Below are 12,740 nucleotides of genomic sequence, written 5' to 3' on the forward strand. Positions count from 1 at the left end.
TTCCTGTAGGTCAGCGACCAGAACTACAAACAGTACTCCAAATTACGCCACTGCAATGTCTTATAGATCTTCAACATAACATCCCAACCTCTGAACTTAATACCTTGATTTATGAAGGCCAAGGTGCCCAATGCTCTCTTTATGACTATCTACATGTAATGGTACTTTTGAATTATGTCTCTGTGTTCCCGAATCCCCCTATTCTGCTCTACTCCTCAGCGCCCTGTCTGTTGTGTATTTAATATTTCAGTAATATTTGAGTAATCTTGTATTATATATATGTTTATTTAGCATTCTTGTTTGTTTAAATAATCCATATGCACGTATATGTATAGTACATGAAATGCATACGTCTTCACGCTACCTCAATACATGTGCGCCTCGCCTGAAGTAAAACTCAAAGTTAGACCTGCGTTTAAACTCCTGAATTAGTTTAATATTCTGAAGTTACAAAACATAACACTACCATTCACTGTGTAAGTCCTGTCCTCCCAAAGTGCAACACCTCTCTTTCCACTAATCAGTCTCTGTCCCTTCAATCCTCTTTCCACAAGCATCTTTAATCTCTCCTAATGGCACTCATCTATCATTGACAAACACCCATCATTCAGCCCTCTCCCGCCAACTCCCATTTGTTAAAGGTTAGCTTTATTTGTCACGTGTGCATCGAAACACACAGTGAAGTGTGTCATTTGTGTTAACAACCAACACAGTCCAAGGCTGTGCTGGGGACAGCTGGCAAGTGTCACCATGATTCCGGCGCCGACAGAGCAAGCCTACAATTTTTTAACCTGTACGTCTTTGGAACGTGGGAGCATTCCACTGCTTCCTGTAGGAGTTTGCATGTTCTCCCCGTGACCGGGGGGGGGGGGGGTTTCCTCCGGGTGTTCTGGTTTCCTCCCACAGTCCAAAGACACACCAATTGGTAGGTTACTTGGTCATTGTAAACTGTCCTGTGATTAGGCTAGGGTTAGATCAGGGGATTGTTGGACAGCACGGCTCGAAGGCCCGGAAGGGTCTAATCTACATTGTATCTTAATAAGTAAATATATACATATTTACTGAAATGGCTATCGTGAGAGGGCACAGTTTTAAGGCGCTTGGAAGTAGGTACAGAGGAGATAACAGGGGTAAGTTTTTTATGCAGAGAGTGGTGAGTGCGTGGAATGGGCTGCCGGCAACGGTGGTAGAGTTGGATATGATAGGATACAAGAGGCTCCTGGATAGGTACATGGAGCTTAGAGAAATAGAGGGCTATGGGTAACCCTAGGTGATTTCTAAAGTAAGTACATGTTCGGCACAGCATTGTGGGCTGAAGGGCCTGTATTATGCTATGTTCTATGTTTTATGTTCATACTGGAGCACCCAGAGGAAACCCACGTGTTCATGGGGAGAATGTACAGACTGCTTACAGACGGTGGCGGGAATTGAACCTGGGTCCATGGCGTAATAGCGTTATGCTACTGTGCCATCCCTGTGCAAGTTCAATCCAACAGTCTCACTCTCCCATTCCCATTACATCCTATCAGTGATCAATGGTCTGATTAAACTGGCCTGGCTCAGTATCAAGAGCCATTTGTGCTAAATCCGGAGGAATAAGGTTTTAAGCTGACTGACAATTGCTTTCCTGTTTAGGGGAATATTCCTGGACACCATCCTCCCCCGGTATGACGAGAACGGCGTCCGTCCCCCGATTGGTCAGCGCACACGACTGAGCAAGGGAGACATCAGCCAGGCTCGGAAGCTGTACAGGTGTCCAGGTAAGATGGGCCAGTGGGTATTTTTCTCCAAGGTGGCACCGAGCTTCTGTCTCTGTCGAGATCGTGGCTCAGACAGAGTAGTTTTAAGTTGGTAGGGATGGTTTGGGGGTCAGGGAGGAGAGTTAGAGGTCAGGTTAGGGTCTAGGGACAAGGATGTGGAGGTCACGCTTCCACTCTGCGTTTGAAGTCCGGCGACGTGAATGGGTGATGAAGGACATCCACAGTCCAGGCATGGTCATTGTCCAGTCCAGTCCAGGTTGCTTTGATGTATATGTGATAAATCTGAATGTGGATGGCTAGAAAGCACGTCAGGCAGAAGTGCCCTGGTGACAAGCAGAGTCCTTTAAAGAAGAACTGGACAACAGTTTGTGAAGATGAATCATTGAAAAGGGTGAAAAGCATGCTGAAAATACCAGCCACTGATACTCTATAAAACCTAGTGCAGACTTACTGGGTCAAAAATGGTGGCTACACCCACTCCATCACAGGAAAAGCCCTTCCCACATCTAAAAGAGGCACTGCTGCAAGAAAGTAGGACCCCCACCATCCAGGCCATGCTGTTGTCCACTGCTGCCCGTTGGAAGGAGGTACAGGAGCTTTAGGTCCTCACCCTCAGGTTTGGGAACCCCTGCCCTACAACCATTAGGCTCCAGAACCAGTGTGGCTAACTTTACTCAACTCAACATGGACCTGAATCCATAACTTCACTTTCTACAACTCACGTTCACAGTATTATTTATTAATTTACCATTTACTATTAGTATTATTGTTGTTCTTTTTGTATTTGCTACATTATGTCTTCTTTTACCCATTGGTTGCTTTTATCATCTTTCTGTGTAGTGTTTCGTTGACTCTGTTGTATTTCTTTGTATTGTCTGTGAAGGCCCACAAGAAAATGAATCTCAGGGAAGTACATGGTGACATTCACATACTTTGATAATAAATTTTGGATGGTGGAGTGGAGATATGTCCATACCAAAAGAGGTGTAAGGCACTTCTTCCCTCCGCTAGCCTGCGTAGCCCTTGGGCAAGGTGTAGCACCTGCTTAGCCCCCGATCAGTGTCATGTGAAGTCACGGGAGCAGGTGGTGGACGTGTGTGAGCAGCAGGTGTATATCACCAGTCCCGGTTATGCGACCAATGACGCCAGGCAGACAATCTCTGAAGAGTATTGATAATGGCTGGGGTCACCCGTCTTGTAAAGACTCTGCCCGGGTTTTGGGCTGAAACGTTGACTGTACATTTTTCCATAAACGCTGCCTGGTCCGCTGAGTTCCTCCAGCATTTTGTGTGTGTTGCTCGGATTTCCAGCATCTGCAGATTTTCTCTTGTTTATGCCCAGAGAAGGCAATGGCAAACCACTTCTGTGGAAAAATTTGCCAAGAACAATCATGGTCATAAGACCATGATCACCCATGTCATACAATACGGCACATAATGATAATGATAGTAAATTTACTTTGAACTTCGAACAAATGAATCGCCTGCAAGGCTGGAATAAATGCGAGTGAGACTCATTGCTTTCAGTGGAGCCCCGCTGAAGAGCCAGCATCTTCAGCAGGAGCTGAGTGTTGGCTGGTATAGACGACTGCTTTCGAAGGCTGAGATGGAAGATGAGCCAGTGGGCTGCACTGCTTTTAGCATTTTCACAACAGCTTTCTGCAAAGCATCAGTAACACAAACCCCTCTCACCGAGGTACTAAACTAGCCGAAGCCTTCACTGCCGCAGTAAATCACACATCAGCTAACAGGCTGAAAAGAATGATCACAGCTCTGGTATGCTGACATCCTGTACAACGCTTGTGGTGCCAAACACTGGAAGATTTAAAGAGAAATATAAACTATTTTCATTCCCTTCACCTGCTATTAATCATGTTTGTTGGCCGTCCTCCACTGAAGCCACAGGATGCCACAAGTGCTGGCTCTTCCTCCCCACATTTCACTGCCTATTCCTTAGTATGGAAGAAAATCTGACACAAAGATTCATTTAAAGTGGATCACATTCTACTCTGTCTCGAACTTCGCTCACACCAGCAGGAACCCCACAGGAAGGTGGTTGGCTGTGTGAACCACCCACTTCCCCCCACCACACTGAGCATAAGACCACGAGGCATAGGAACAGAATTAGGCCACTCGGCCCATTGAGTCTGCTCCGCTGTTTGATCAGGTCTGATGCAGGGCATTGTGCTTGTCAGTGAGCCCGATCTGGGATTGTACCACTGGGTTGTGACACAGAAGTTATGCTAAGATCATAAACCATTCAGCCCATCGAGTCTGCTGATTTATTATCCATCTCAAATCCATCCTCCTGCCTTCTTCCCATAACCTTTGATGCCTTTACTAATCAAGAACCTATCAACCACAGCTTCAGATATACCCAATGACATGGCCACCCCAGTGATCCATGGCAATGAATTCCACAGATTTACCACCCCCTGGCTAAAGAAATACCCCCTCACCTCTGTTCTAAAAGAATGTCCTTGTATTCTGAGGCTGTGCCCTCCGATCCTGGACTCCCTCACCATTGGATACATTAAAATGAAAGATGTAATTCACTCAAAAAGGTAAACAAATGATCAGGACATTGCAGTACATCTTGTGAAGTCAACGTACATGATTTTATCTTCTTGCTACTGGTTTTACGATGGTCTTTTGTTTACAGGGTACATATTATCTTGGAACAACAAATTGTTCTTATCAGCCACCATTAATAAAGTCAAAGTCGAGGTTATCGTCCTGTGCACAAGTCCATGTGTGCACAGGTGCAATGAAAATCTTACTTGCAGCAGCATCACAGGTGCAGAGGGTCAATATAGGCAGATTTCACAAGAAGTGATTAGCTTAACACTTTACAGTATGATGAACCCAGGTTCAATTCCTGCTGCTGCATGTAACGAGTTTGTATGTTCTCCCTGTGGCTGCATGGGTTTCCCCTGAGTGCTCCGATTTCCTCCACAGTCCCAAGATGCATTGGTTGATAGATTAATTGGACATTGTAAATTGCCCCGTGATTAGGCTCGGGTTAAATCAGGAATTGCTGGGCAGCGTGGCTTGAAGGTCCAGGGAGGTCTGTGCTTTATCTCAAAAAAATGAATACAAAAGACCATTTTAGTGCAAAGTGATTGAGGTGGTCAGAATGTTGCTAAACTGTAGTGAGCGTTGGAATTAGTTATTATTATTGATACTAATAAACCAACAACTGAAAATGCCTCGTTAATGAGAGAGGTCAGAGGAGAATAGGCAGACTGGTCCAAGCTGACAGGAAGGTGACAGTAACTCAGATAACCACACATTATAACAGTGGTGTGCAGAGGAGCATCTCTGAATGCACAACATGTTGAACGTTGAAATGGATGGGCTGCAGGAGCAGAAGACCATGAACACACACTCAGTGGCCACTTTATTAGCTACAGGAGGTTCCTAATAAAGCAAGTACTGAGTGTAGGTGTAATGTCAAATTTCTTCAGGCTGATGTTGACGTTATCTTTGAAGTATTTCTTTTGCCCATAGTTATTCCAGACCTTTTTCAATATGTGTTCTAAATCTGACGATACTTTGATCTCCTGATGAGGCACGTTCTATCTTCTCTGCTTCAGTTCTCAGCCACAGATCAAATAAGTTCTCCTAAAACAAGGGATTCTGTAGATACAAGAAATCCAGAGCAACACACACACAAAATGCAGGAGGAACTCAGCAGGTCAGGTAGCATCTGTGGAGGGGAAAGAACAGTTGATGTTTTGGGCCAAGTTCCTTCATCAGGTTTGGAAGAGAAGGGGGCAGAAGCCAGAATAAGATGGTGGAGGATAGGGAGTAAAACAAGCTGGCAGCTGATAGGTGAGAACAGGCAAGGGGAAGTGGCTGATACCAGGGGCATAATTTCAACGTGATTGGAGGAAAGTGTAGGGGGGTGTCAGAGGTAGGAGTTTGCACAGAGAGTGGTGGGTGCATTGGAATGCCCCACCAGGGGTGGTCGTAGAGACAAACACATTAGGGGCATTTAAGAAGATCTTAAGCAGGCTCATGAATGATAGAAAAATGTGGGGCTATGTAGGAGAGAAGGGTTAAAAGGCCAGCATAGTTCCGTGGACTGAAGAGCCTGTGCTGCATTGGAATGTTCAGTGTCCTATGAGGTATTAGTGGCAGGCAATGAACCCTCTGACTATTTTTGCAGTTATGCGGGCCAACCATTGCTCTGAGCTGGAAATTTTTACACAACCTAAAAACTGAGCAGCACTTAAAAGGTTTTTTTCGAAATATGCGTTGGTATTCAGTAAGCCAACCGTTTATTAACAATGAGCTACCAACTTCCATTCTGTGTTTATTGTTACAATTTCTCATAGTGTTATAACATGAAACACTCACAATGTAAATACATCGAAGTTCTAAAATGTTTCAAAATGAAGATTGTGGTATGTTTATCGTATAGAAAATTTATAGATTATGGTAATTAAAATATAATTACAGGGTAATTCAATTATATTAGCATAGATTTCAAAACTATATTAACATAATTTCAAACATATCAACATATATAAAAGAAAGCTCCAGCCACGTGGCAACAAAGACTATGTGTTTGAGAGCATTAGAGTGACTGCACTGCCATGCACCCGTGCATCTTAGAGGAAGCAGTGGTAGTGGGTGTCTCTCAGTGCACTCTCAGGAGGCAATTGATTGTCTCACAGAGGTTCTCAATGAGCAGGCTACAAACATCCATCATGTATATTTGGCAGCATGAATCCATCAGCTTAAGTTGTATGCCACTCCACCATGGGCACTGTTCTCCCCGCCATCCAGGACATGCCCACTTCTCCTTACTATCATCAGAGAGGAAGTGCGGGAGCCTGAAAACATACACTCAATGATTTAGGAAGAGCTTCTTCCTCTTTGTCATCAGAATTCTGAATGGTGCATGAATCCATCAACACTAACTCATTACTTTTGCTCTTTTAAGACCATTAGCCAGGAGCAGAATCAGGAATCAGGATACTGGCTGCTCCTGGGTTAAAATGGCCGACTTACGGACACCTCCATATTGAAATGAGTTCCCATAGTATTCCTTGTCGTCACTACATACCATGTTGTATGACGTGGGTGATCATGGTCTTTCCATGACTATGGTTGTTTTTGGCAAAATTTTTTCTTCAGAAGTGGTTTGCCATTGCCTTCTTCTGGGCAGTGTCTTTGCAAAATGGATGACCCCAGCCATTATCAATACTCTTCAGCAACTGCCTGGTGTCAGTGTTCACATAACCAGGACTTGTGATATGGACTAGTTGCTTGTACGACCATTCACCACCTGCTCCCGTGGCTTCACGTGGCCCTGATCTGGGCGGGGGGGGGGGGGGGGGGCTAACAAGGGTGGCCTGCTGGTCAGCGGAGGGAAGGAGTGCCTTTCACCTCCTTTGGTAGAGATGTATCTACACCTGGCATCCGTATTATCGGTTATCATATTAAATATTTTCCAGATTGTGGACAAATTCCCATTAAGGATGTCTGTCAAAAGAGAGCTTGTTTCTTACCTGAGGCAGCCTCTGCAAGGAACCCCAGTATGGCCGAAATATCTGCTCTGAGGCTGCAGTGCTGAGCATCAATAGGATTTCTCTTTCCTGATGACACGCATTCAACATCTTAGGAACAGCCTCTTCCCCTCTGCCTTCAGATTTCTGAATTGTCCATACAGTGGTTAATGTATGAGGAGCTTTTGATGGCTCTTGGTCTGTACTGGCTGGAATTTAGAAAATGGGGGGGAATCTAGTTGAAACCTATCGAATATTGAATGACCTAGACAGAGTAGATGTGGAGAGAATGTTTCCTGTCACGGGAGGGTGGCGGAGGGGAGTCTGGGACCAGAGGGCACAGCTTCAAAATAAAGGGGCGTTCATTTAGAACGGAGGGGAGGGGGGTGGGAACGTCGACTCAGACCATGAGAGGCCTGCGTCAGGCATTTTCATGCCTTACAAGGCGCAGATTGGAAGTCTGTGTGGGGCGCCACTCCTCACACAGACACTAGAGCAATGTGTGATTAAGTGCCTTGCTCAAGGACACAAACACGCTGCCACAGCTGAGGCTCAAACTAGCGACCTTGAGATCACTAGACGAACGCCTTAACTACTTGGCCACGTGCCCAACACTTAGAACGGAGATGAGGAGGAATTTCTTTCGTCAGAGAGTGGTGAATCTGTGGAGGCCAAATCATTGGGTATATTTAAAGTGGACGATGATAGATTCTTGATTAGTCAGGGTGTCAAGAGTTACAGGGAGAAGGCAGGAGAATGGGGTTGAGAGGGATAATAAATCAGCCATGATAGAATGCCGAAGCAGAATTGATGGGCTGAATGGCCTAATTCGGCTGCTTTATCTTATGGTCTTATGGTCTGATATTTTCCTATTAGCGTTTGTAGCACCTTATGTATTGCAATGTACCACTGTACCACTACCACCTCAATTCAGGACGAGTCAGTGATAACAAGCCTGATGAAGGGTCTTGGCCCAAAATGTCGACTGTTCACTCTTTTCCATAGATGTTGTTTGAGCTGCTAAGTTCCTCCAGCATTTTGTGTGTGTTGCTCTGGATTTCCAGTATCTGCAGATTTTCATGTGCTTATAATAAACCTGATTCAGAATTGGTGGGATCTGGAGTACTGCAAGTGTATCACCCTGTCATTGGAACCATTGGCTTATCTGTAAAATGAAAGCATCAGAAATTCTGCGGACTGGGTTTTCTTTGTATAAGGCACACTGAGCGACATGCGGTTGGAATTAAGTGAGCTTGTGCATTGATTGCCGTCCAGTATACTTTGTAACAAATCAACGTTGCAAATTAAAGAGCTGATGATAAGCAGCCAGGAAGAGACTGTTCCAAGTTCTTCGTGTTTCAGCTCTTCACAGTTTCTGTGTTAGCAACGCCTGATGACTATATTAATCACAGAAAACACAACTGGTGCAGGGTGGCATTGTAACACAGTGGGTAGTGTAACCTTATACAGTGCCAGTGATGACGGTTCGATTCCCGTTGTTTTCCCTAAGGAGTGTGTCTGCTTTCCCCCCACAAATGACACCACGCTTCTGGCGTCCAACATAGCAAGCCCACAACTCACTAAACTTCACCTGTACACCTTTGGAATTTGGGAGACATCTGGAGCACGCGGTCATGGGGAGAATGGACAAACTCCTTACAGACCGCGGCGCAATTTCACCTCGATCACTGGCTCTGTAAAGCATTACACGTACTGCGACGCTACAGTGTGTGTAACTGATTTTACTAATAGGTGTAACAAGACATTCTGCAGTTGCTGAACATCCAGAGCTACACTCCCAGAATGCTGGAGGAACTCAGCAGGTCAGGCAGCATCTCTGGAGAGGAATAAACAGGCAATGTTTTGGGCCAAGACCCTTCACCAGGACTCCGCTCCACAGGAGCTGCCTGACTTGCTGAGTTCCTCCAGTGTATTGTGTGTGATGCTCAGAACAGAATCTCCTGTGTTTGTAGAGTACATGTGATTTTTAAAAAATAAAGACATTGAATTGCTGTGACACCTTGGCTGCAAAGGAAGGTGGAAGCAGACCGAAGAAGAGTACAGGCTATTCAGCCCATCAAGCTATGCCAAACTTTTAGATTACTCTAAGATCAGTCTAACCCGTCCCTCCTACATCACGCTCCATTTTTCTATTATCCATGTGCCTGTTGAAGAGTCTCTTAAATGTCCCTAATGTATCTGCCTTCACCAGGGTGTTCCATGCATCCACCACTCCCTGTGTAAAAATCTGTCTCTGACATCCCCCTGTACTTTCTCTGATCGCCTTAAAATTATGCCCCTCTAGTATTAGCCATTTCTTCCTTGGGAATAAAGGTCTGACTATTCACTCTATCTATGCCTCTTATGACCTTGTACACCTCTATCAAGTCACCTCTCATCCTCCTTTGCTCGAAAGGGAAAAGCCCTCACTCACCTAGCCTATCCTTATAAGACATGTTCTAATCCAGGCAGCGTCCTGGTAAATCTACCCTGCACCCTTGCGTGAAAATGGGAAAAATGCATCCTACTCAGCTGTGCAGGTGCACGGCCGCGCAGTAACTTAAGTGCTTCCATGCACATAGCCTTCGTTGCCACGCAATGGGAATAAAGTCTAATGAGAAAAAGTTCAGGAAATGGGAAGGATTTTCTTTTGTTTTACTGAGTTCATTACACCCTTCAATTAATAAATAAAACTCAGAAGTATGTAATTTTCCAATTTTCATTCTGAATATTCATTGTGTGCACATTACAAAAAAAAACACATTTAAAGTGCCGCATAGTTTTATGGCCGTGTAAAAATATCCTGCACAGAGCAATAGTTGGTGGGCACAGCTGTAAAAAAAAAATAGAGGGAGCATTGATCTCCTGTTCCTCCTTCCCAACAGCAGCAGCGAGAAGAGAGCATGGCCTGGGTGGTGGGAGTCTTGGATGTTGGACAAGTACAATCTCCCCACAAAATAAATAAATAATACTTAGAATGTGAGTTGAAGAGTCCTTGAAAGTGAGTCCAAAGGTTTATATCTTGCAACACGTATGCTGATGGATATAAACCTATTTTCCTCCTACTCCCTCTTCCTCTATTCCCCACTCTGGCTTTTTACCTCTTCTCCCATGCCTATCACTTCCCCTGGGCTCCTCTCCTCCTTTCTTTTCTCCTGTGGTCCACTCACCTCTCCCATCAGATTCCTTTCTCTCTAGCCCTTTACCTTTCCTAACCACCCGGCTTCACCTGTCACCTTCCAGCTAGCCTCTTCCCTCCTTACCCTCTTCCTATTCTGGCATCTTCCCCCTTCCTTTCCAGTCCTGATGAAGGGCCTCGGCTCAAAACATTGACTGTTCTCTCATTTTTATAGATGCTGCCTGAGCTGCTGAGTTCCTCCAGCATTTTGTGTGTGTGCACGTATGCTACATGTGCTTCCTGCCACTCTGTAACAAGACCCTGTGAGGGTCAGGGTCACTGACTGGAAGCCTTGTTTTGTATTCCCAATATGTTTTTCATTACCTTATCCCATTCAGCCAAGTCGGCAACATATGTCCCCTGGCAGCTGTGGTTGACATTGACCTAGTTTTCTTTTTGGGATTGTTTGTTTAGTGAGAGGTTAATGAGCAACAAATCCCCCCCCGCCCACCTTGCAAAATTACTCTTCATTAGGTTCATAACTTCTGCACAAAGTTACAGGGTGAGCCATGTGCCAAGGGGCATGAACAAAGGGCAGGTTCCAAAACTCTTCCTCCCAGTTAGATGCACGTTGCTCCAAATGAGTTCAGACAGCAGCTGATTGTCCAAATTAAGTGGTGTCCATGGTCAATGTAAGTGCAAATCGTTCAGCAGCACAACGTGCACTTTGTCCTCTGGTTTTACAAGATCTTATCTGTGGGAATCAGAATCCGGTTTATTATCACTGAAACAACAGGAATTCTGCAGATGCTGGAAATTCAAGCAACACACATCAAAGTTGCTGGTGAACGCAGCAGGCCAGGCAGCATCTTGCATCAGTGTGTTGCTTATTATCACTGATATATGTTGTGAAATTTGTTGTTTTGTGGCAGTGGTACAGTGCAATGCATAAAAAAAATTACTCTAAGTTACAATAAGAAATGTAAAAAGATAAATAAGTATTGCAAAAATGGGAGATGTGCAAGGGTTCACACTCTTAAAAGATGTTCTGACGTTGGCCTCGCAGGGTCACCGGATGCTGCCGGGATTCCAACAGGTATAGCTTTATTCTCCCATTCAGAGTGCACATAAAAGGCATACAGCTCATCAGGGAGGGAAGCGTTTTAGTCATTGACGACATCAGGTTGTGCTTTGTCCGAAGTAATGTCCTGCAAACCCTGCCATAGCTTTTGAGCATCCGATTCTATCTCTAACTTCACTCAGATTTGTTTTTTTTCACTCTCAAGGTAACCTCTGTACGTCATTATTTTTGGTTATGTGCCATGTCGTATGATGTGGATGATTATGGTCTTTCCATGACCATGATTGTTCTTGGCAAATTTTTCTACTGGCGTGGTTTGCTCTTGCCTTCTTCTGGCCAGTGTCTTTATAAGATGAGTGACCCTAGCCATTATCAATACTCTTCAGAGATTGTCTGCCTGGTGTCAGTGGTCACATAACCAGGACTTGTGACCTGCACTGGCTGCTCGTACGACCATCCACCACCTGCTCCCATGGCTTCACGTGACCCTGATTGGGGGCTAAGCAGGTGCTACAGACGGGGGGCTATCGCTCAGGGAAAGATCTCACTCAGTCACATGCAGACAGGCAGGTGATTATTACACCGGTTACAGGCAGGGTGACCCACAAACACACATTTTGAATAACTGCATAAACCAAACTGAAATGTAACAGTAAATGAACATCCACAGCCTAAACCCAGGAAAGCATTTGAACATAAGAAAAATAAATAGTACTGGTCATTAGGAATGCTGGGGCAGGCTGTCACCATGCCCCCTCACCACACCCTTCCCAGAGAGCCACACTGCCCCCGCCTGAGTCGTCAGCCCATCCCGGCAACCCCAGTGTCCACCACAAAGTCCAAACTTGCTGGTGGTGGTCAACGCTGCCACTTGGTGGACTGTGGGGCTTCTGGAACCCACCCAGGGGAGGCACTGTTTGGTGAGGCAAGAGACAGGGCCCCCGGAGTGCCACCTTCTTCCTTCAGCCTCTCTGGGTCTGTGGTAGCCAAGGGCCCGGTGCAGCCTTTCACTGCTCAGGCAACCACACCTGATGTACCACATCAGAGGTGCAGTCGAACACCTCTCCTGGCCCCTTCCAGTGGCTTCCCAGTTTGGGGGATAGTCTCTTCTCCCTAGAGGGGCAGCAGACCCATACTGGGGCCCCCTCCATGTTACGCTATATTGGCACCCTAGCCAGACGGCCCAGCCCCTTTTGGGACGTGCAAGCGTCACAGCAGTGCACGAGCAGCTCCACGCCCAGCCTGTACACAGGCCCGTAGAGCGAT

The 12,740-nt window shown here is 45.6% G+C and overlaps 1 protein-coding gene across 1 annotated transcript in view; it reads left to right on the forward strand.

The window, feature by feature from the left end:
- Positions 1 to 12,740, forward strand: part of LOC140201937 (bone morphogenetic protein 1-like) — a 284,119-nt gene that overhangs the window by 211,373 nt on the left and 60,006 nt on the right. The window contains exon 8 of the mRNA XM_072266778.1: positions 1,636 to 1,760. Within this exon, the coding sequence (XP_072122879.1) occupies positions 1,636 to 1,760 (125 nt within the window). The remainder of the gene's footprint in view (positions 1 to 1,635; positions 1,761 to 12,740) is intronic.

The sequence above is a fragment of the Mobula birostris genome, chromosome 8 (assembly GCF_030028105.1).
Source record: "Mobula birostris isolate sMobBir1 chromosome 8, sMobBir1.hap1, whole genome shotgun sequence".
NCBI lineage: Eukaryota > Metazoa > Chordata > Chondrichthyes > Myliobatiformes > Myliobatidae > Mobula > Mobula birostris.